The sequence below is a fragment of the Aegilops tauschii genome, chromosome 7, assembly GCF_002575655.3.
Source record: "Aegilops tauschii subsp. strangulata cultivar AL8/78 chromosome 7, Aet v6.0, whole genome shotgun sequence".
Taxonomy (NCBI): domain Eukaryota; kingdom Viridiplantae; phylum Streptophyta; class Magnoliopsida; order Poales; family Poaceae; genus Aegilops; species Aegilops tauschii.
The window spans coordinates 16,723,078-16,748,075 of NC_053041.3; the positions used below are offsets into that span (position 1 = coordinate 16,723,078).

General features: G+C 42.4%; 1 protein-coding gene and 1 pseudogene across 1 annotated transcript; one reads left to right on the forward strand and one right to left on the reverse strand.

The window, feature by feature from the left end:
- LOC109732487 (disease resistance protein Pik-2-like) lies at nucleotides 1–7,945 on the forward strand (annotated as a pseudogene).
- Nucleotides 7,946–10,426: 2,481 nt separating this feature from the next.
- On the reverse strand, nucleotides 10,427–13,380 carry LOC109732486 (3'(2'),5'-bisphosphate nucleotidase). Its single transcript, XM_020291654.4, has 8 exons — nucleotides 13,221–13,380; nucleotides 12,744–12,819; nucleotides 12,398–12,471; nucleotides 12,111–12,313; nucleotides 11,311–11,521; nucleotides 11,096–11,194; nucleotides 10,867–11,020; nucleotides 10,427–10,780 (listed from the first exon to the last, which is right to left on the reverse strand). The coding sequence occupies exons 1-8, from the start codon at nucleotides 13,305–13,307 to the stop codon at nucleotides 10,608–10,610; spliced, it is 1,077 nt and encodes a 358-aa protein (XP_020147243.1). The 5' UTR covers nucleotides 13,308–13,380; the 3' UTR covers nucleotides 10,427–10,607.
- Nucleotides 13,381–24,998: the final 11,618 nt, after the last annotated feature.

Consider the following 24,998-nt stretch of genomic DNA (forward strand, 5'->3'; position numbering starts at 1 on the left):
GATGGACCTCATTGATTGGAGGCGCTTTCTTCCTATGGTTTCTTCATGGAACGGAGCCCGCCCTCACTGTCCAGCGCCAGCCTAGCATAGAGGAGCAGGTGGGAGAACAGAGCTGCACGCATGTGCCGCTCATTTGAGTTTGAACAATCAAACAGGCCATGCTGTTACCCTACCTGGTAGGCACTACCTACAGCTTCTCCTGCCGCCCCCACCCACCCCAAGAGAAAAAAGAAGACCTGAGAAGGCTCCCCGTGACTCCTGTTTAGTCATATATTCTCACCACCCTCTGTCGGTGCTGACTCAACACATTCCTCCCCCGTTCCTCGCGAGGTCCAAGGCAAAGGCGTCTCAGGGAGCAGCCACTGGTTGCTCTCTCCCTCAGGTCGGCGGCTGCATTTCTTCGGGATTTCCTGGTCGAGGTATGGATCTTATCTAAGACTCTATTCCTCTAGCATCTTGCTAGATATAATTTGGTTGTTTTGTTGGATCTAAGAAACGTTCATCCTGCTCCTTGGCAAGTAGTCCTGCAAGCTTGTCTGTAGCCGAGTGTGTAGTTGAGAATTCTGCATCCTGTCCTGTCTACCATTAGTTCCAACTTGAGGTGCTCCTGGTTTTCTCTTCTCCCACATCCAAAAGGATGAAGCTGAGATGATGTCGCTACAGTGTGTCATCGTGAATTTAACTCAAACTAGCTAATTACGCGTGCGCTGCAACGGGGCATACATATTCTAGTGGTTTAACATCAATCGTGTCCGACATATACCTCACATCCACCATATTCTAGATTTTTGGTAAGAATTTATTTGATTTGAGTATGGATAGGGGAAGGCAAGAAAAGTTTTGATTTAGTTGAGGTTTTGGTAACATTTGATTTGATTTGGGTATGGGTAAGGGAACAGAAGGAAAATTTTGATTTAGTTGAGGTTTTGGTTAGATCAGATTTGATTTGATTGAGTTAAATTTTTTTGAATGCAGATTTGATAGTAGAGATTCAGTTTACATCCACTCCACATCAACTGTACCCATTTCATAAATGTAGTCTCCATCTTCTCGTAATATGGCAAAGGAAAGAGAGTCGCTTTAGTTGTTGGATTAGATCCAATCATGCACCATTGATAGAATTAGTGGCACAGTATTGAAACAAAGTGGCAAAAAGTCATTATGCTTAATTAGTTCCATCCGTAATAACCAACATCCATCTCTCTTTGCTCTCACTGAAATAGTTTGCCCATGCAGCTAGGCCCGCTGAGGTATCCTCACTGTTGTCGAGTTCTTAGTAGCAGTTTAGCACCAGGCTAATCAAAGTCTTACTTATTTTAAAAATACTACCAGCACTGTTTGTCGGCGGATGAGCTCGCAAGCTTGGGTCAGGTCCCAACAACCCATCATGTGCGTAATTTGTTTCATATGCATCGATCCTTGTTCTCGCTTTATGGTCTTCAAGATGCTAGGGCTTTGTAATAATTCGATTATTTACTACATGCATCTCGATTCACACGATCAGGTCCCAACAACCCCCCATCTGTACTACTATCTCTGTTTCAAAATAAGTGTCGTGATTTTAGTTCAAATTTGCAGTAAAACCACGACCCTTATTTTAGAAGGGAGGGAGTGGTTACTTGCATGCGCCTGTGGATACATCCGTACACAGCTACTACTACATTTAATTCACATTGAACATTTTACCAGTTTTGTATTATCGACTCAGATCCACCCAAGAAGCAACAGGAGTGGATAGGTGAGCAGAGACTAGCAATGGAGGCGACGGTGCTGAGCGTGGGCAAGTCCGTGGTGAACGGAGCTGTTAGCTATGCCCAATCTGCCGTTGCAAAGGAGGTGGCGCTGCAGCTGGGAGTGCACCGCGACCAGGCCTTCATCAGGGACGAGCTCGAGATGATGCAGTCATTCTTGATGGCTGCACACGATGAGCGAGACAACAACAAGGTGATCAAGACCTGGGTGAAGCAGGTCCGCGACCTGGGCTACGACGTGGAGGACTGCCTCCAGGACTTTGTCGTTCGCTTCGAGAGGTCGCCCAGCTGGTGGCGCATCTTGAGGACACTGCTTGACCGGCGCCATGTGGCCTTGGAGATGAAGGACCTCCGAGCCAAGGTCGAGGATGTCAGCCAGAGGAACCTGCGGTACCACCTCATCAGGGCCTCTGCCACTAGCTCAAAGCCCCTTGCCACCGTTGCTGCCGAGCAGTACACTGCAGGCGGCAAAGCCAGTGCTACAATGTTTGGTATTGACAAAGCGAGGCGTGCTGTGAAGCCAAGGGTAGATCTTGCACAACTCATCAGCAAAGAGCTGGGCAAGGATCTTAGAGTGATTGCAGTGTGGGGAACATGTGGTGTTCTTGGACAGGCATCCGTGATAAGACATGCATATGATGATTCGGACAAATTTGAATGCCGTGCCTGGATTAAGCTTACACATCCTTTCGACCCGATCGTGTTCATGCAAAGCATTATGAGGCAGTTCTATGGATATTCTTCTTTTCCAGAAGTAGCATCTGAGGTACGAGGTTGTCGAGAAAGAGCAAGCACTACAGGGGCTGATGTTCTGAAAAAGATGCTGATGATGAAGCAAGAGGACTTGGTTGACGAGTTCAAAGAGCATGTGAATAACAAGAGTTACCTGATTGTTCTCAACGACCTGTGTAGCATAGAAGATTGGGACTGGATTAGAACTTACTTTCCTGTCAACAGTAATGGTAACCGGATCATTGTGGCCACACAGCAAGTTGAAGTTGCAAGCTTATGCATAGGCCGGAAATGCAGAGTCTCAGAGCTTAAGGAATTATCCGATGATCAAACTCTCTATGTTTTCTACCCGAAGGTAATATTTATTTTATGCTAAAAAACCATCAAACTCATTCATGTTACATCCTTAATTTTGATCTAAAGGCCACATTCTGTCTTCTACGTACTTTACATTATTTTAATTGTTTGGACAAGCGACTGCTTGTTTCAAACTGTACTTACATTAATTACACAATCTCATATCATTGAAGATTGCGGGACTGAAAGTACTGCTAATGAAACAATGTACAATACCTAATAATTGTTTGTTTGTTTGTGTTTAGAGCCCTCAAGGTGGAGCATATTCAATGGAGCCAGAGTCAACCTCAAGCGCAACCGCCATTGTCACCACTAACAGAACAAACTCTTTAGTGCCCATCTGTGAGATAGCGGTTGGCAATCAAACGAAAGATGCCGCCAGTGGAAAGAATGCCATCAGAAGGAGACTCAGCCGCATCCTGTCGATTACGCCTGCTCTGGAGAGATCTGAATTTGTAGGAAGGGAGACAGAAAAATGGCACATCCTCCGACTAATTTTGAATCCAGTGAACAAAGAACTTCAGGTTATATCTGTGTGGGGAATGGGTGGTCTCGGGAAAACTGCTCTAGTTGAAGATATCTATGAAAGCCAAGAACTCAATCGCATATTTGAGAAACATGCTTTCCTCAGAATCATCAGCCCTTTCAGTCATGAGGAATTCCTTAGGAGTTTAGCTATCCAACTAGGGGTGGGAGAAACTAGTGATGGCACGGTGTACTCATTGCCCAGAAGTGTTGAAGAACTGATGTGTGATCTGAAACGTTTTTTGAGAGAAAAGAGGTGCTTGATTGTTCTCGACGGCTTGTCATCTACCACTGAATGGGACATGGTAATGATTTTTTTTTTGTCATATGAAAAATGGAAGTCAAATGATAGTCACCACAAGAGAAGCGAGTATTGCTAGTTATTGTTCAAAAAATCAAGAAAATGTATACAAGCTCAAAGGTCTAGCTAAGAAGGATGCACTTTTCTTCTTCACAAGAAAGGTACTTAAAAGCCATGGCAATGCTCCATTTGTTTCATTTGAAATTTACATTAACCATGTCTAATTACATGCAAAAATTGTTAAAACATTCACTCTCACTCGCTTTCGCAGTGGCTTGTCCCTTCTAGTCCTGTGTATGTATGTTCTGCAAAACGGAAATGACTTATTACACTTGACATGATGTATCACTTTCGACCTTAGTGTTCTAGCCACGACATCCTTTTGCTTCCTATGGGACTTAGTACACTTGACATGATTTGTTGCTTCCTTCCTTATTGTTGCAGTAGAACAATTCTTGTCCCTCCCACATGGAGCATATTTCCCATTGAGTACACATTATACTTATTCATTATTCTCACTACATCTGTCACTTCCAATGATTTTCTGAACCCAGTCAGTGACTGTAGATTTGTTCATGCCTTCAATCATTTATGTTCAACTCATGTCTGGTAACCACCAAACTGACCAAACCGGCGCACTTTTATACATATGACTGTATAAGCCACCCATGCACGCTGATATATCTAAAGCATGTTGCATTACTGATCCTCCCTCACTTCGTATTTTATGTCATCAAATAGTAATCAAATTGCTATTATTATCTCGATAATGGTTAAGTTTTTTTTTGAATTTGATCTACAAACAATCCTAATTTTTATATTAACTTGTCTGTTTTCCACATTTCAGCTGTTTGAATTTCATTTCATATACAAATCACATGTTATAATTTACATAAGAGAAAAGTATGTTTTTGGTCCATCAAGTTCCCACAAAGTATAGGCTTGGTCCCTCAAGATTTTTTGGTATACATTTGGTCCCTCAAGTCTCAAAACCGGATAAGTTTGGTCCTAAACCAGATTTTGAGTATATTGACCAGTTTTGACCGCCACAAAACCGCCCGATGAACAGTAAATTCGAAAAAAAAACTTCAAAAAAATCTGAAATTTTTTGGGGTCGAATATGCTTACATGCGCAAGATGCGAACAAAATTTCAGGCTCTTTCGGCACGCGAGGAGCTCGTGGCAAAAAGAAAACAAAAATATCTGCCTGATGAATAGTAAATTCGAAAAAAATCAAAACAAAATCAAAAAATTATGAAACTTTTTGGGGTCCAATATGCTTAAGTGCGCAAGGTGCGACGAAAATTTTGTCCTGAAATGAGATCGGACGGGCTCTTGCAAAAAATTTGTCATTTTTTTGAAGTTTTTTTTCAAATTTACTATTCATCGGGCGGTTTTGTGGCGGTCAAACCCGGTCAACATGCTCAAAATCTGGTTTAGGACCAAGCTTATCCGGTTTTGAGACTTGAGGGACCAAATGTATACCAAAAAATTTTGAGGGATCATGTCTATACTTTGTGGGAACTTGAGGGACCAAAAACATACTTTTCTCTTTACATAATTCTTATTTCAAAATCTAGCGATTTTGAACATTGCACAGGTTTCATAGCGAAACCAAATTGCTATTTTATTTTATTTCCAGTTTCGAACTTCATCTCTCTCTCTCTCTCCATCTCTCTCTCTCTATCTCTCTCTCTCTCTGCGTGTGTGTGATCGCGTCATATCCTAGGCAAACATCGTTGGTTATTTCTCTTTGACTCAATGATATAATAGATGATTTTGTACTTTTGTCCTAAGTGTTTGTGTGCAAATTTCAGGTATTCATGGAAAATGAATATTTGTACCGGCAGTATCCTGAGTTGGTTGAACAAGCAGAACAAATCTTGAAGAAGTGCAATGGTCTTCCTCTTGCAATAATCGCCATAGCTGGCTTCTTGACAAACCAACCAAAAACTGTCACGGAGTGGAGAAAACTGAATGAGAGTCTTAGCAGTGACTTGGAGGTGAATGCAGAGCTTGACACCATAAGAAAAGTCCTTCTCAAAAGCTATGATGGTTTACCCTATCATCTCAAGGCTTGTTTCTTGTATCTGGCAATCTTTCCTGCAAACTACAAGATTAGTCTAACACGTTTGTTGCGGCGGTGGATCGCAGAGGGCTACTCAACAGAGGTGCGCGGCAAGTCTTCCTATGAAATAGGAGAAAGCTACCTCATGGACCTCATAGGCAGGAGCATGATCCTGCCATCATGGCGATCAAGTCATAGTAGAAAAGAAATTGACTCTTGCCAACTCTATGATATCATCCGTGAAGTAGTCATCTCGAAGTCCATGGAGGAAAATCTTGTTTTCAGATTGGAGGCAGGTTGCGGCTTAAACAGCCCTGTCACAACACGTCACCTCTCTGTAGGCAACGACTGGAACGGAGATGAAAGTGAATTCGAGAGTACAGTTGACCTGTCTCGTGTCAGATCCCTAACGATTTTTGGCAAGTGGAGGCCCTTCTTCATTTCTGACAAGATGAGGTTGCTGAGGGTGCTGGACTTGGAAAGCACTTCAGGTCTGGTTGATCATCATCTCAAGCACATTGGGAAGCTTTTTCACCTGAGATACCTTTCCCTAAGAGGGTGTCATGGAATTTATCACCTGCCAGGTTCATTGGGTAACCTGAGGCAGCTCCAGACGCTAGATGTGACAGGTACAAACATAATCAAGCTGCCAAAGACCATCATCAAGCTCAGGAAGCTAGAGCACGTTCATGCCAGGGGCGTTGGGAGCAACGACAATTGTGTAAATCAAGAGTATCCAGAAGAGGTGCCGAAGATAATGAGGAGCAAGCCATGCATCCTCACCTGCTCCTCGGTGGGGTTCTGCGTGGCATGCTGTGCGCCACAGCTCCTGAAGGATTGCATGGACATTGACGGGGACACAAACAGGCGCGGCGTCTGCACCACATGCTGCTGCTCCTATATGCCGATGTTGATGACACGCCGGAGCTCATGTGGTGTTGGGGTGCCCAGAGGAATCCACAGGCTCAAAGCCCTGCACACATTGGCTGTCGTGAACGTCTCAAGGAGGAAGGCCGCTCTGCGAGAGGTAGCAAAGCTCACTGGTCTGCGCAAGTTGGGTGTGACCGGCATCGACAAGAGCAATGCCGGAGAGCTATGTTTGGTCATGGGTAGCCTCAGCTGTCTACAGACACTGCTGGTGCAGTCGGAGGGTATGCCGGGTTTATCTGGCTGCTTGGATGGCCTGTCCTCGCCTCCGGAAAACCTCGAAAGCCTGAAGCTGTATGGCAACCTGGTCAAATTGCCAGCATGGATCAATGGCGGGCTAAAAAATCTGGTCAAGCTCAAGCTGCGGAGCTCCAGGATATTGGACCATGATGCCGCCATACAAGTCCTTGGGAGGCTACCGAACCTAGCCATCCTGCATCTACGGAAAGAGTCGTTCAAGGGCAAAGAAGTCCATCTTCATTTCCAGCAGGGCGCATTCCAGACCCTAATGGTGCTGGAGCTGAGTTCCCCAGGTAAGTTCGAATCTGTGTGTTTTGACAAGGGAGCAGCCCCTAAGCTTGAGCTGCTGCAGTATTACGATCAGCCCAAGGCAGAAGTCGTCGTTTCGGAAGAAGATGACAATCAGTTTGAACAAGCCCCCAGTGTTTGGTTATTTTCTGGGCTAGCATCTCTAGGAAGCCTCAAGGAAGTTTTGCTCAAGGGTGACAACTACAAGGGCGACTTCGTGAGAAACTTGCGATCCCAGCTTGAGTCGAACCCGAGACGGCCTGTTCTCAAGATGGAGTGAGCTGCGCTCCAAAACCAACTATTGTCACTTCTGCGTGTATCATTTGTTGTTTCTGCTGTTGTTCACTTGTTTTGAATTCGTATGTACCAGTATTGAGGTCATGTCAGCTAACTAGTATTCATGTCGGCCTCCGCCAGTGAAATGTTTTGAATTATTTAACTTGTTTGTATAAGAGAAAAGTCTACTTAACTCCTCCCAATTATTTGTCGAGGCCACTTCAGATGTACCATGAAGTAGTGTTTATATCTCTTTTCCGTCTAAACTTCTTAATTATATCTAATTGTTTCCTCCTTGTAGCTAGCTAGTCTGCAGTTTTGTAACAGTGGTTTTGCTGATATGGGTAGTCGCATAGACATTGCATACAATGGTTTGCTTGCCATCAAAGGCTCAGAGCTCCTGTTGGATAAAAAAAAAGTGTTATCTTCGGATTTATGGCAGTCATACTTCAGCTCAATTTTGTCTCTACTCATTGCTCCGAGATGGATCAAATCATATATTGATTATAATAATATCTTATTTATATTATGGTAAAGAGGGAGTAACTTTTTATTTCCACAAGTGCAGTGATTGTGTTTAATCTATGCTGAAGTCGTCTATTTATGCATCAACCGCTCCAGCAATATACGATGTATTTCGGAACAAAGACGGCAGCGGTAGTGAAATTCAAGAAGTACGTGGGGGGGGGGGGGGGGGTAGGATTTTTTAAAGTGTTTATTAGATATAAATTTTCTTCATGAAATACAAAAAATGTTCATCCAAATTCAAATTTTATTCATTAAAATACAACAAATGTCCACAAAATTGACAACATGTTCATTAATTACTGAACATTTTTATATTTTGCGAATATTTTTTCATCCGTGAACATTTCTGAAAATCTATTTTATTGAAATACTGAATTTTTAAAGAAGCAAAAAATGCTCTTGAATTCAAAAACATGTTAACTTATTTTAAAAGTTTTCATTAAAAAAAGTTCATTGAAATTCAAATAATGTTCATAAAAAGTAAAATTATTTCATCAAAATTCAAAAAAATGAAAAAAGTTCATTTTTTTTGTGAAGTTTTTTTCCTGAATTCGTGGCCGTTGCATTAGAACATTTTTCTAAAACTCAAGTTTTTTTAAATTTCCAAACTTTTTTATAGAAGCGAAAAACAAAAATAGAAAAGAAAAGAAAAAAGATTAAGCTTGTTCATAACTAGAAGTTACATGTTAGTTTGGTTGCAAACTACAAGCTGACGATGAACTAAACAATGGTACATAACTGGAAGTTTAAGTTTGTTCTTACTTGTTGCATTCTGTATAACTGGATCCTGCAATGGGGTTGTGATGAACTGGTGCCTGAAGAGGAAGATGTGATGCCTGATGATGTCAGCTCTGGCCATGGTGTGGAGGCATTTGACAACGAAGTCTGGAAGAAAAAAAGGATGGAGTGAGCACAGACAATTTGGGATAACAGACGTTAGACAAGGATCTAAAGAAGAAGAAGTGCAAGAGCATGAGCAGAAGAGAAGAAGCAGCGCAAGAAGAAGAAGAAGAAGAAGAAGAAGAAGAAGAAGAAGAAGAAGAAGAAGAAGAAGAAGCCGAAGAAGAAGAAATAGCATCAGCTGCAGAAGAGGAAGGGGATGGACTTCCACCTATCTAGCACCGATGAATTTTCTCCTATTCAACCATATGGCTTTTAATAATTTGTACTGCCATTTCATAGTATCTAGGATGAACTGTCATTTGTTTTCTAGCTAGGAATGAAATTATGTTCAGATCGTGTGTGGTAAGGTCGCCACTGGGGAGAAGTGGTGACAACATCTTAAGCATAATTGGTTTGGTGCCAAAAATTGGTATGCCAATGTTTGGCATTGTACCAAATATTGGCTACTAATTGATTGGTTACCAAGTTGCCTTGTCCATCTCACATAAAGTTGCCAATATTTGGCAAGTCATAGTATTGCCAATATTTGACAAGCCAAAAATTAGTAGCAAACTAATCATACTCAAGAATGTAGCTTGCATTCAAACAACGTGTGATATGTGCGTCTAGTACAACACAGGCGACCAAACGGCGGGCCAATATTAGTTCCCTCGTCCAGGCAGCACATATGCTGGTTTTTTTGTTGTTTTACCTAAGCCAGACCCATCAGAGAAACACATGCAATGCAGGCAAAATCGATGCAGACAACCAAACACACCCCAAGTTATACAACTGCATGCTCAAATCCCTAGACATGCCACCGGTCTGGATAATATGAGCATATGGTTGTACGAGCGGTATCGAATTTCCGAAATACAAAAGGCTACACGACTATATATATATATATATATATATATATATATATACAGTACTCTAACACAAACCTTGGTTTCTGGAATTAAAACTCTCACAATGCAACTTTGATCTGAAAGAAGTAACACAAGGGACTGGTTGTTGCTCACAAAAAGAAGAAGAAAAGTTGATGTACTGTATTATTCCTGACATTTATGTTGAACAATGTCATGCTAAGATATTTATAACCACACGAAATTTCTCTCTTTACTCGGTTTCATTCAGGGCATGGCGAACAAAGTCATACTAAGATATTTATAACCACGGGGAGTTTCTCTCTTTATTCAATTTCTTTCAGGTCATGGCAGCCTATCAGCCACTCCTTGGATATGTACAAATATTGTATAACAAGGGTTGTAGATTCCTACCAGCTCTTTGGGGAGGCAAGGTTAGGGTTTCTTGTCGTGCGTAGGCAACGGCGATATTTGGTACCAGGTTCTTCAGAGACGGCGACGACTGCGGCTCCAGGGCGCTGGTCCTTAGGGGCACGTGCACGAAGACTTCCCGGTTGTCATTGACAAGTCAAGCCGGCTCCGGTATGAGAGCGGCGATAATGGCACGTCGGCGGCTCATTCTGACGATGGCAATGGTCGTTCGGTAATCCATGATCCGATGTAATTTTTATTATGTTTGAGGTGCTTTGTACTTTCGAGGAATATTTATAATATATCTGATCCTTTTCAGAAAAAAATAGGGTTGTATTTTTTCCAACAAAAGGTCACTTGCACATAAACAGTGTGAATAAATGAATAAGGAGTAGCATAGCGATAATTATTTTGGACCAATCCAACTTCTACAACAGGGAAGGTTCAAGAACCTTCTACAATGGGGAAGAGGCCTGTTTTTTCTCCTTGATTGCCTCCTGGACAGACTTCAGGACTGATGGCATCAACTGTTTATTTGTAGCAATGATGCCTGTGTCACGATCAAGATATCTGCCTTTCGAGAAATCGAGATCGTTTCCTGAGGCATCTTTAACTACACCTCCGGCTTCTGGGAAACATCAGAAAAAATGGAAGTAAGAAATGTGTATTCTTCAGTTGAGTTCGTTGTTTCAAAAAACAGAGAAATGCTCTTACCTGTGACGACAATTGAGCCGGCTGCATGATCCCATATCGTTTCTCTATAACCCTCGTGCGGAAAACGCCAGTAAATGGCACCATCTCCACGGGCCAGCGCACCATATTTTGCTTGGCTATCTATTCTGACTGGAGGAGCTTGGACACCAAGTTTCTAGTAGGACTCAAACACAAAATTAGTTTCTACTCCAATGGATATAGCCTAAGCAAAGAGTGATCAAGATCAAACCTCCGCTACAGAGCCAGTAAAATCACGCATCGAGTGTGCTCCTTCATAGGATTCAAAGAACGAGGCATTGGCTGGATTGTCGATGGTACAAACACTGATCTGTAATGAAAGTTAGCCAGAAGCAAGTCAATCACAAGAAAAGAAAATAACTCACATAGGCACAAACAGCCATCACTGATGAAAATCAAATAAAAGAGATTGAAAGTGGTAATAACCTTTTGTGGTGGAGAGCCATCTAACGACTGTACTTCAGCACCACAACCGATTGCAGCTGAAAAGAGGGCCCCAGTTTGATCTCCTGATGAGCTACCACTGAGGTTACTTACTGATGTAAAAGGAAGATTTGGACATCCCAGCACACCCAAGACAACTCTGCCCTCATCAAGCAGTGCCAGTGCAATGGCATATTGGCCTCCTCTCACGAATCTGAATCAAGTTATTAAGACAAAACCAAAAAATGATCAAAATGTATTATAGGCAGAGATAGTAACAACATGAGCTGTCATCAAATGACTGCAATGTCTTTCTTTTCAAACAAATGCTATTAGTGTTCACGATTAATCAGTTTAGAACGTTTAGTTAAAATATGGGGCATGAAAGAGAGGTACTTAATCTTGCCAGCTAACTGATCAGTTGTTAGCACTTCACAAGCTATCTCAGAAAAGAGAACCGTGTATAGTTTACATAGAACTGCTTCACAAAATTTCTGTAGTAATATTGGCATCTCTACTTGTTAAATAAGATTGTTGGTAAAAGAATTCATTTCTGTATGCAGAGTCATAGGTCAGAACTCTAGTTGTTTGAAAGAAGGCAGTGGTGTGTGGTACCTTAAATAATTAATGATTAGAAAAACACAGAACAAATTAAAGCAGCACACTGGTTTTGGACTTCTGGTGAGCAAGAAGGCAGTTGTAGAAACTACTCCAATAGATGGTGCAATTGGCGGAAAAAACAGGCATTTTTTTATCGCGTTAGCAGAACGTGAAACCTGCAGCTTGGAGTTACCACGGCTCACCCTTTAGTCCCATCGATTGGATCTAGAACCCAATGTCGGCCAGATGGACCACCCTCGGACTTCCCGGTATCAATTGCAGAGAGGATAGCTTCCTTAGATAATAAAATGTTGTATGAACCATCCTCAGCGAGAGTTTTGTTTACAAGATCAGTAATGCGCTCCAGAATTTCTTCAGCGCCATCCTTTCTCAGGTCTTCTGAGTCCTGCGTACATACAAACACTCAGGTTGTGTATTATACTTATGTATCATACACAGAAATGATTTAACAGAAACACAAGTGATTTACCTCCTCGGCCACCATAGAGAAGGAACCAGAAGTTACTTCCATATTCAACACAAGACTTACCAATACTTGAGACCCTACATGTATGAAAAGAAAATTATCACCTGAATGGGAAGTTGAGAGAACAAACAAGTTTCAGATGTGAATGTAAACTGACGAAGATCATACGACCCTGAATGTTCTTCACATCCCCGAGCCATGTCATTCAGAAATCTTAACATCTCCATGTAAGTTAAATCAAGAAACATCGACTGACTTGAATTATGGTTTGAGTATGAGGACTGCTAATTGAGCATCAAACAGCAGATACAGGCACCTGGAGGTAAACAGTTGCAAAGTGAGCACGTACCATAATCAGCAACGGTCACAGGAGTCTTATCCGCCTTGGATTGAATGTCTGACTGCACGATTTCCTGCTGCACCGTCTGAAGGAGGAAGAGTCACAGGGCAAACACAATAAGTTCCAACTGCAGCAATGCATCGACAATCTGATGAATAGCGAAGCGAGCAGTTTGCAATCAACATAATCAAAGATCTCTCTCTGGTGATTATCATAGCTAGGAGTGCCTACGTTAACATACTTCAAATCTAGAGTTGGTTACACTTCAAAAGTGGTCACTTCTCCATGTTGACCATCAATCAGCGATGCTTCTCCAGTTAATTTCGGAGGAACGGTGGAAGAAAACCAAGAAGACAACTAGACAAGGCACAGCCCAGCAGCCGGCGACGGCAGCGCGAACGCGGTTTCCGCCGAGCAGCGTCCCCACGGGCGGACGGGCCTCGGCACAGCAAGGAAAGAAAGGATTTGGGATCCGAGGAAGGGCACCTGGCATAGACGGGCGGCGAGGGCGACGGCCTTCTTGGCCGCGCCGAGCTCGGCGGCGTACGAGGGATTGCCGGCAGGCCGCGACATGGCAGGGGCGGCGAAGATGGACGGCGCTTTGTGGGAGGAGGCGAATCGGCCGGCGGACGGCGGTTGGTGAGGCGGGCAGGTGGAGAAGAAAGTCAAGCTGACGCTAAAACTCGCATCCTCATCCTTCTATTCCAGATTCAACGGCAGCGATCAATCGTAAGCCAAATCGAAGCCAACGCATCCAAAGACTTCTCAACAGACCCAAACAACGCAGCCAATTTTTTTTTCCTAGGGCCCGAAAACGACTCCAGATATGTTATTTTAGAACAAACGGCTCAAATCCAAAACAATAAGGTGCACTACAAGGGGGAGTTACCGTGATGTCCACGTGTCTTTTAGCTAGCGATAGAAAAAAAACCAGAGGGATACGAGAGATCGAAAGCAAGACCTAGCCCTGGGTCTTTGCACGACCCACTTCTCTCGCCGCCGCCGCCTCTTTCCCGATAGCAACTAGTTAACGAGCGCTCCTTCGGAGCACTCTTAACGAGCGGTTCGGGAGCACTCCGCGCGTGACATGTGTCGCGCGCGGAGCGCTCCCGCCAGGGAAAACCAGCTGGCGCGGTTGGTTCCCGGTTTACCCTTTCCGGTTTGTGGTTTCATACGTTTTGCAGTTTGACCCTCGAACTACCAGAATTTTCTGTTTTCCCTTTCCGCGCGATCACACAAAGAAAATACCACTTCGCACGCTTGGTTCCCTGTTTCCCTTTCTCGTTTCCCTTTTTCTTCCCATTATATTTTCGGGTAATGGAGATTTATGGGGTAGTTACGGGCGGGGACTACCAACACTACCAAATGTGACCTTTCAATCAAGTAAGGAAAAAACAGTAACTTTTTAATGCACATGTGTAGACTAGCAGAGGCACGGCTGTATAACTTTACTAAATTGAAGAACAGCGCCTCCGGCGCAGGGGAACCTCCTGCTCGCCTTCGGCTCGTTTAATTTTCATAAACATCTTGAAGGGGGGTCATAGGTCGAAGTGTGTTTTGGTCGTGCGGCGTGCTGGTTCGTGCGGCGCGTTGTCCGTCGTGGTGTGACACGGCGCCTCCGGCGCGAGGGAACCTCCTACTCGCCTTCGGCTCGTTTAATTTTCATAAACATCTTGAAGGGGGGTCATAGGTCGAAATGTGTGTTGGTCGTGCGGCGTGCTGGTTCGTGCGGCTTGCTGGTTCGTGCGGCGTGTTGTCCGTCGTGGTGTGACACGGCGCCTCCGGCGCGAGGGAACCTCTTGCTCGCCTTCGGCTCGTTTAATTTTCATAAACATCTTGAAGGGGGGTCATAGGTTGAAGTGTGTTTTGGTCGTGCGGCGTGCTGGTTCATGCAGCGCGTTGTCCGTCGTGGTGTGACACGGCGCCTCCGGTGCCAGGGAACCTCCTTCTCGCCTTCGGCTCGTTTAATTTTCATAAACATCTTGAAGGGGGGCATAGGTCGAAGTGTGTGTTGGTCGTGCGGCGTGCTGGTTCGTGCGGCGCGTTGTCCGTCGTGATGTGACACGGTGCCTCCGGTGCGAGGGAACCTCCTGCTCGTTTAATTTTCATAAACATCTTGAAGGGGGGTCATAGGTCAAAGTGTGTTTTGGTCGTGCGGCGTGCTGGTTCGTGCAGCGCGTTGTCCGTCATGGTGTGACACGGCGCCTCCGGTGCCAAGGAACCTCCTGCTCGCCTTCGGCTCGTTTAATTTTTATACAGCAGGTCGTGCAAAAGGCAAGCTCCTTTGTTTCGAAAGGCACGAGTTTGAAGCATGTGCAGTCACGTCTGCTTAAGAGCTAGGCATGGTTGAGGCTCTATAGGTATGTGCGTGCATGCACATGTGTGCATCCTACGAAGGCATTGGTATGTTGCTTTCGGAGGCACGGGTTTGAAGAATGTGCATTCACGTGTGCGTAGGAGCTAGCCATGCTTGAGTCTCTAGAGGAATGTGCGTGCATGCACATGTGTGTATTGTCCGAAGGCATTGGTATGTTGCCTCCGGAGGCACGGGTGTGAATCATCTGCAGTCACGTGTGCGTAGGAGCTAGCCACGGTTGAGGCGCTCTTGGTATGTGTGTGTCTGGATATTGCCCGGAGGCATGGTGACCCAGGCTTTGGTGGCACAGGGCCATGTCGCCTCTGGAGGCACGGGAGGGTGGTCTCCAGAGTCACGCGTAAGGGTTCATTTTGGGATACACTGCTGTCGTACAAATAAGAAGAGGCATTGTTGTTTATAGTGTATTGGCACTCTCTGATGATGTACGAGGCACTGTTGTCGAAATAGTTCTCTTTTCAACATGAACACGCAATTTCTAACTACATTACATACAAATGTGAGTTACTGATAAACTGTTTTGTCACGTCTAGATAGAATTAGCCTCGCTGGCTAAATCAAAAGTTTTAGTCTTCATTCTTGCTGAAGATCTTGCTAATCTCGTCACCCATTTCACTAGCTTTGACTTGATTCATCTCGCTACTTAAGAGAATGTACATTGCCTCTGCCCTCCAGTCTTCGACCTCATCCTGTGAAATTTTGCCGAGAAGAGAAGTATATTATTAGAGTTGGTGCATAAAAGTTGTTTATAAGTAAATATATATAGACTTACTGTCAAATCTTCCAGGTCTTCGACGAACTTTTCACCGTTGTAGAGGAATGCAAGCTTTAAAACAGCAAATGGTGATTCGCCCTTTTCTACCACTGGAACATCTTGCACGGTATGAATCTGCCATCTTGTTTTCTTTGGATTCATTGTTTGTTCAAGTATGGCGTTGAAGACTTCTTTAATCCTAGGTACCTGGGAATTGCATTTTGTAATTGTTTTAATACTGCAACTTCTAAAACTGAAAAAATTATTATGTATAAATGCTTACGATTGCCAACTTATGAGCGTGATATTCCTGACTCTTTCTCTTTCTTTTTTAGCGTCTTCATGTTCCTGAAGAACTCGACATGCTTCATTTGGATCCAATTTATCCACGTCTATCTTTTCTTTCTCAAATTCCTCTGGAGTCGCTTCTCGAGGATCAATAATGTGAACTTTGTGTTTGTATTTGTCCAACACATATAGTACGTAGCAGTCATGCTTCTCCATTGGAATGAATATCTGCGTACAAAATACTTGTTGGTTTCTTGACAGTTTAATATAAAGTAATTTGATAGAACGAATATTTTGTGATTTTGTCGCGAAGGAAAGGGATGTTACCATGTTTGCTGTTGAGAGCTTTTTCCGTTGATTTTCTTTGAGATACATGGGAACCAACTGATTCTTTGTTTTTTGCAATTCACTTTTAAATTTTGCAACACTAGTTTTGTCTTTATTTAATTTCAGTATATGCCGCAAACAATAATTACGATGAAAATAACTGTTAGAAAAAAGAGCTGTGTAACAATATAAAAAGAATAGGTGTTGCAATATAGACAAGATTTTGCTTTTTAAAAGTTTACCTCTACAAAGTTTGGGCCTAATATTACTCTGTCACTCTCTTTTGAATCTTGTTTGCTTTCCCAGATTTCTGCTATGTCATCGAGCACCCTCTTTTCCATATGATGTGGTATGTTCGTCTGTGCTGGTCTTGGACCAAATACTGTCTTCAGTTGGGCTCCAGTAAGTTGCGTGCTTTCACTGTCCCTATGGAAGCGCCTAAATATAGTTTTGCTGCGACAGGGAGATAAAATAATTTTGGAGGTCACGGTCAGTGAGAAACAGATTTTTACATTATTTTTCGCCTCTGTCCAACTATTTTGAGGTGCAACAGAAAACAACTCACTTTTTGTATTCCTCCTGCCAGCTGTCGCTCATGACTAGTTGGAAGAGGTCGGACACCTCCTTTGTGTGTTGGAAGCAATGAGAATGTTTTGGGTATGGACTGGTGGTTCGTCTTTTTTTGCTTTTTGTTTCATCTGTTCCTGTCAGCGGAAGCAGATATGTAATATGTAAGCTCTCGTGATACGAAAGACATTCGTCAACCGTGGGATGGGTAGATCATTACAAAAAAAAGATAACCAGAAATGATTTTCTAACCTTTGTTGGTGGAAAAGAAGTTTGAAGTTTCTGGTTTGAATTCTTTGATTCTTCCAGGTAGTTGCTCGCACTTTACTTGGTTTGTTTCACCAAATATGGCTGTAAAAAGGAACTCTGGTTTCCACTCGGCATCTACGTTGCTTTGCTGCATGGAGGTCATCGGATATTCTTTTATTTTTCTTTCATGAGATAATTGAAGTATTCAAGTAGTGCTGCTTCTAAAAATTAAAATTGTTGCTCTCGTACTATTCACTTACATGGAAATCCTCATCATCTTTTATGAGATCAATGCCATTCCAGTATTTTGCAAATTGAACCATGAAGTGTCCGCATTGGGTACCCTGCTGTTTTGGAACGCAAACTCTGTTAGGTGTTTCTGCTATCCTCGACCAGTTCGGTTCGCTGTTGGCTCGTAGCTCCGCTTCGCCGTAATGCTTCTTCATGAGTGCGTGCATCCTTTTAATCTGTTCTTACGGTTTGGTTTTATTGTTGGGTTTTGCCATTAATAAAGGGAATGCAGGAATTGGAAAACCAATTAGAAAACTAAGGTTGAATTGACGTACCAGTTCTGGGTGATCCTTATGGTGTGTTTTCCATGTATTTTTTCCTCCTCGGTGTCTGTAATTCAGTGAGTCCAGTATGTCGATGGAGCTCGTGTACTTGTTGAGCACGTACAGTGTGTAGTGTTTAGCTGTGTTGTGATGTATCATAATCTGCGGTGTTTGGAGACAGAGTGAGTTAAAGTTCATTCTTGTCAGGAGAATTAAATGACATGTAAATGTGCAATCTGTAGGAAGAATGAATTATGTTTGTATATTTCTATTAACTTACCAGCTTTTTCTTTAAAAGTTCCTTCCCTGTTACAAGGGGTGCAAACTGTTTCAATGCTTCGTCCTCATTGAATTCTGCTAGTCCTTCTTCTTCTCCAGTTTTAACACCGAGCACGATCTGCGACCAAAAAGTTTTCTACTTTTTAGTTCAATCTTTGTAATCACTGAAATGATGCAAGTGTTTTTGTCAAATTGGACTTCATACGTTTGCAAATTCTGCGGGAAGTATGGCTTTATCGGTTGTGTTGTATTGTTGCTGCACTGTCCATTCTTCAAACAATGTGTTTGCAATGGAGCCCTCCATCTGTCCATGATCTCCTTTCTGTAGCTGTTCCATTATTATTTTTCCTATAATCCAATCGGGTCGTTTCGAGCTAATATATACGTTTAGACTGCAAGCAGAAAAAGTTTATCCATTAGTTAGGTTGGTTTAAAAAGGGGCAACATTTCTTTTTTTTTTGTTGTGACAAGAGAAAGTACTTACTCTCCGCATTCGTCCTGTCCTTCTTGGCTGAATAGGTATTCATGAAGTGCTCTGGCTTTGTTCATAAATTTGAAATCTCCTGGGACAAAAGTAGGAATCTTGATTTTTTCCATGGAGCCTGCTTGAAGGCTTTACCGTCCTCTTCTTGACCGAGATTTTCTTGTCTGAGCTGTTCTTAGATGATTGACCCATTGAATGTTCTCCTGATTCTTGCTGCAAGCTTGTCAGATACGGCGTGGCATTTCTGTTGAACTCAAAGTCTTCCTGGTAAATCATTGCTGTTTTGATTTCATCGAATGTATGGCCCATCTGTTTAAGCATATATTATTGCATCAGTTGGTCCTGGTCAAGGCTTAAAATGAATTCATCAACTTCTATATGCTTTTTCGTTGTTTTGTGTTTTAGGAAGTCTAAAGAGATGGTGCTGGAGATGCCTTGCTGATTGCTTGTCGAGTCCGTTTCTTCTTGAAGAAGAACATGTTGTTTTTTCTGCTCGGAAACCTGTTCTTGTGTATTTGGTACGTCGTTGCTTCTGTCATCCTCTTTTAAATCAGTTCCTGTTTGTTCAAGTTGCTCTGTGCTTGTGATATTGCTGTTGATATTTTGCTCGTCCGTTTCCTCTTCAGCATGGTGTGGTATCTTGTCGTCTGGTGGTGGTTGATCTGGTTCTATTGGTGGATCCTTTTCTTCGTGGTCTGTGCAAGATTCTTGGGCGACGGCGTGGCTGCTGACATCCATAATCTCTTTGCGTTTACTGGATATATCAATAACTTCATGCTCTTTTGTGGTTGTCGCATGCATAATATGTTCTTTTGGCTCGGGATTTGGCGGAAACTCTTCTAGTATGCAACATTCTATCTGTTGCATTTCTTTTTCTTCCATATCGACTTCATACTTCAGCATATCTGTTAGAATCAAAAAATAATAATTAAAAAATATTACTTCTTCTAGTGTGACAAAATTGTAAGGTTTAGTTTCTGAAAAGACTAACCTGTTGTACACTTGATTAATGACAGTTTGGTATTCCCCTTGTGTTGACTGATTAGTTGATATAGAATTTTTTCCTCAACTCTGGTACTTGTTCTGGCTCTAAGGTTGCTGCTGTTCCATCATTGGAGTAGTGCTTCAGGTTCATGTACATATAGAATGCGCAGTCCATTCTGCATGTAGAGGAATGGTACTAGTAAGATTGTTGCATTCAAGAAACGGAAAGAAGAGAAATGTTGGAGCAATGGTACTGGTAAATGTTGCATTGAAAAGACGAAAGAACAGAATTATTTTAGTAATTGTAGTAGTGAATCTTGCATTGAAAAAAAGAAAGAAGTGAAATGTTGGAAGTGCTTACGTTTCGTCTTCTTGAAGTGGCACCTGCAGTTTGACCTTTTTGAAATGGTCGATGTTTTTCTGTGAAAGCTGTAGCTCTGTGCTTACGTGCTTCCAGATTTTCATTAATTTACTGGTTACATTGTTGAAGAATTCTATTGTGCCTGGATATGCAGTTGAAGAGTCAAGGAGTTCAAAGCGCTGTTTTTGCATGTTAACTGTAATGGTGAAGTAATGACTTATAATTTCGTCTTTCTCAAACCCGCGCAACGAACATGGTAGAAGGAACTGCAAAACAAAAAATAAAAAGAAAACATTTAGAAACATAAAATAAAAAGAGAACTTTGCATAACATATACGTAAGCTGATCTGCTTACCATTTTATAATCTTGCAGTTTTTCTTCTTCTTGGATGTTGAAAATGATCTAAGCCTGGCAGGTAGTAATTTTTTTGTAATGTGTTCTTGATCATTATTTTTGTAGCACATTGGATCTTCGTCGTCGACTTCCTTTATCGAGTGCTGCTTGTTTTGTAACAGATACACAAAGGGAATTTGTCAGTTCAGTTATAGGGCAAGTTTATCTATTTATAAAGTCATATATATTGTTTTCAACGTGATTCTTTTGCCGTGATCTTTACTTATTGTGTTGCTTAACGACAGAATCTTTCTCCCTGTGCCATTGAGTTGTTTTCTCAAGATTGTTAGCATGGGCTCGATTGCTTCGGTGCGTACTGATTTACCGACCTTGAAGCTTTCGGCGATATGGCCTAGATTGACATCAAACTTGTCCGTTGTAATGAAAAGCTCATCCCTGCAAAGTATATTTAGAAAAATGTTTTAGTTTACACATGATACAGTCAAAATGATCGTGTGTAAGAATGTGTTTTGTGTTAGTTGTATGAACTTACATTTCTCTCTGTGTCCATGGCTTGCATACAGCGTTGTACAGGTCTTCGATGGCTTTGTTGACGGAATCACTATCTTTGCCCCCTTTCTCCATTGTGCCTGCGATGATTTTGAATTTAATGTAAATAATTCCAAGTCACAAGATCACAAGATAGCAATTAAGTTTCTATTATATTGCCTGCTTCGATGCTAGAAGATATGCCCTGTCCACTGTTGTTCCTTTCTTGTTCTCCTTCTGCTTCTTGTGGCATGTTATGTTCTTTTTGCATTGTACCCTTTTGTTCAGTTTCTGCTCCATCCTCATTTGAGTCGTCTGTGATTTTCTTAGCATCATGTTTTTCCTTGTCAACCGTCATGTCTTGCTGGTGGTCTTTTCCGTCTTGTTTTTCAGTCTCGACCTGGTTGGCACTGACCTCTCTGCCAGGGGAATTGGCATCGTACGATGGTGTAAGGTTTTCTTTGATAGTTTCTAGTTCTTTCTCTGGAAGAATCTGTGTGTTTGCTTGATTGGTTGTATCTCCGTGGTCACCTTCTTCGTGTTTCTGCGTTATCATTGAAAAAGCATTGAAATAATTTAACTTGCTACTTTATTTTAATAATAGCAGCTGTTATGGGAAAATAGCGAAGCGTTCGGTGCGTGGTTTGAGCTATTTTGATTGTGATTAAGTCATAATTTTGTGGAAACATTTTCTGCAACTTCACCTGTTGAGCTGTCGTTGGTGATGCTGACTGTTCCACCCGTTCTTTGTTGAGTGTAGTTTCTTGGGGGTCCTCTTGTTCTTTCTTTTGGTGTTCATCGTCACTGTCATGGTTTTTGTCTTGCAGCTGTTCAATCATAAAGGTGGTTAAGTTGGAGTGCATTTGAGTTCTCATGGAACTACTTTGTATTTTTGTAGAATCAGCTTATGTAACTTTACCTCCTCAATCGTTGCTACTTTTGTTGTCTCTGCTACTATTCTCGTTGCTGCTGCTGACTGTTGTGCTTGTTCTTCGTTGAGTGGAGGTTTTTGGTCATCTTCTTGTTCTTTCTTTTGTAGTTCATCACCGCTGCCGTCGTTTTTGTCTTGTAGCTTTTGAAACACACAGGTGGCTTAGTGGCAGTGCATTTGAGGTTCCACATAGCTATTTTATACTTTCATAGGATCAACTTACGTAACTTTACCTTTTCAGTCATTGTCGCTGCTGCCGTCTCTGCTGCGTGTTTTTCGGTGAGTGAATATTTTGGAGCTTGGTCTTCTGTGACGTTGATGTCTGCCGTTTGAAGAACATGTTGCCCTTCTTTAGTGGCCTCCTTTTGCTCACTGGCCTCCTCTGACTGCGATGCAGGAAAGTAGTGAAATGTCAAATGCGTGTTTTTGAACTATAAGATCGTGAAGAGGTATTGTGTGTTTTCACCTCTGTATTTGTTGTTGTTACTGCTGATTGTTCTACGTGTTCTTCGTTGAGTGGTGGTTTTGGGTCCTTCTCTTGCTCTTTATTTTGCTATTCATTGTCACTGACCTTGTTTTTTTTCTTGCAGCTGTTCAAACATAGAGGTGGCAAAGTGAGAGTGCATTGGAGTGAATACAGATGTGGTAGGTTGGAGTTTATTTGATTGTGCACGCAACAATTTTATAATTTCATAGTTGCAGGTTTCGTAACTTAACCTTTTCAATCGTTGACGCTGCCGTTGTCTGGTACCTGTTGTTTGGTGAGTGAATTTTTTGTGGCTTGGTCTTCAGTGGCATTATTGTCTAGTTTTGAAGAACATGTTCGGGTTGTTCATTGGGCTCCTCTGGTTGTGTTTGATGGTCTTGATTGTTGGTGCTCTCTTGAGCTTCTTGTGCCTGCACCAACACAAAGAATATTTAAGAAATGGGTGCATCTCTGACTGTTCAGTTACAATTTTTTTTAAATACCTCTTTCTCTGGAGTTGCAGGACTGTCTACTGCTAGAACTACGGTTTCTCCTTGTCTTGTGTTGTCCTCTTGTTTTTCTTGTTCAATGTCTATGCCAGTGCTTTCGCTTGCTTCCTCTTCCTGTTTAATAAAAAATGAAATTATAGATTGAACTTCATTTGTGTCTGAGCTTTGTAACCTCACCTCTTCAGATGTTGTTGTTTGAAGTTCTGTGTGTTTTCCAGTTTCCTTTGGTTGTGTTGCTTCTTGATCTTCGAGATCAACGTACTCGTTTGTTTCCTGCATTTGTTCAAAGAAAAGGGTGAGACATCCCTTATAATCCTTGTATTGCAGTGGCGGGGTGTATTAGGTAGTTCAGACATCATAAATGTTTTGAAAAGTGGTTGTTGTTGTTGTTGTTGAATTTTTACCTCTGTGTTGATGACTGGGTTATTCGTGCCTGCATCGACTATTTCTTTGTCAGGTATAACAGTCTCTAATTTCTCATCGGCTGGGATGTCTTGGGCTTTCTCCTTTATACTCGTGATGGTGATCTGCAATGTTGTGGCACTCGAAATCTCTTGTACACAAACTTCCTGTTCTGTGACGCCTTCGTCTGTTTGAGGTTCACTATGGGGTTCAATTTCAACACGGGTTATCTCTTGGTCTTGCAGTGCTTGTGATACCTGGAGATCAAACAATATGAGTTTGCGGTTGACTTTCTTTTCCTGCCATTATGAGTTTCCGGTGTGGGGTGTAGTGGGCTATGGAAGTTTACCTCCTCTTCGTTGTTTTCTTCTTCTTTGTCGTTTGTTATGCTAACGGTTGATTGTGGGTCAGCCTCTTGCATTTGGTTGGCGGGACTGCTGACTTGATTGTTCTCCAGCTGAGCCTATATTTTGTTGGAGGTTTGTCAGTTAACTTATAACTCTATCCAGTTTTGAAAGGAAAAATGGATGTTCATACCGACCTCTTCACTGGTTCTGACGTCGATCGTATCTTGTGCTTGTGTTGGGGTAGTTGTTGTTGTAGCATTGTCTGTTGTGAGGTTGCTTTGTTTGTTGCGTTCATTCTTGTTTTTGGGGTTGTTGACACCATCCTGCTGTTGGAGTTCATCTTGGCCTGGCGTGCTATTGGTACATTCCTGAAAGCACTGAGACACTTCTTTTCAGTTGAGGTATGAAAACAGGGGTTTGCTTTAGGGGGAGGATGGCACTATGCATTACTATTTATTTACCTGTTTTTGCCGCTTTATCTTCTTCTTGTCAATGCCCATGTCCCTTGATTTTGTTCTTCTCTTCCTCTCTTCGTCTTCTTCTTTCTTTATTTTTCTCCTTTCTCTTGGTTCTTTTGTGGCTATGATTTCATTCGTGTGGTTGGCATCGGCTAGTCTACTTGAGGCTGCTGGATCTGCTTGCTCTAGTGTCTGCAGGGTCGCGTTGTCTGTCAGGTACCTTGTGCAAACTATGTCCTGAAATTGTCTGAGTTGTTCTAAAGAATCCATCAGGGCAATTGTTTGTTGCACGACTGATTTCTTGTTTTTCATCCAATCTCTCTTCTTTTTCGTTGCATTGGTGTTCAGCCCTGGTGCTTACTGCGGGTAACTGTTCTGCTTCATGGAGCACCTTTTCCAACAATTTCTTTATCCTTTGGAATCTTTCTTCTAGTAGTGTGCTGATGCTTTTGTTTCGTTCCCTGCTTCCACTTGTGTCGACACGTGGTTCGCGCCAGCGTTTGGGTGGAGGTGGTAGCAGTTTTGTCGTGTGCTGGTGTTGCTGTTGTTTACGATGTTCTCTTGCTATCTGGTGAATTGAAGACGAAGTTGATGCTGTGCTGGCATAGAAGATCCTCTCTGCTGTTCCTTTCCATGTCTACATCATTTCGGTGGAATGGAGTTGATTAGAATGGAAACCGTTTTCAAAAAGGGAAGGACTGATTTATGTACAACAGAGCTATACCTGTATCTTGCCAAATTCATAGTCATCTGGTCGTGCTTTTCTGTCCCTTTTCATGTGTGCTCTAGCTATTTTCGCTAGGTCACTCACTTTGAGATGGTTTGCTTGTGGTAATGAGGTCTTGTCCATTGTATTTGCAATCTTCCGCATTTCTTTTGTGTCGGTTAGCAGCAGCAGGGAGTCGAGGTACATGATTACTGGTCCTTGTGCCAAACCATTGACATGCTTTTTGTTCTTTTCTTCTTGAGGCAACATCGTGTGCTTCTGCATATCTTGGCTCCTTCCTTAATACTTTCGATGATTACCTCGCAGAAATCCATCTTTGC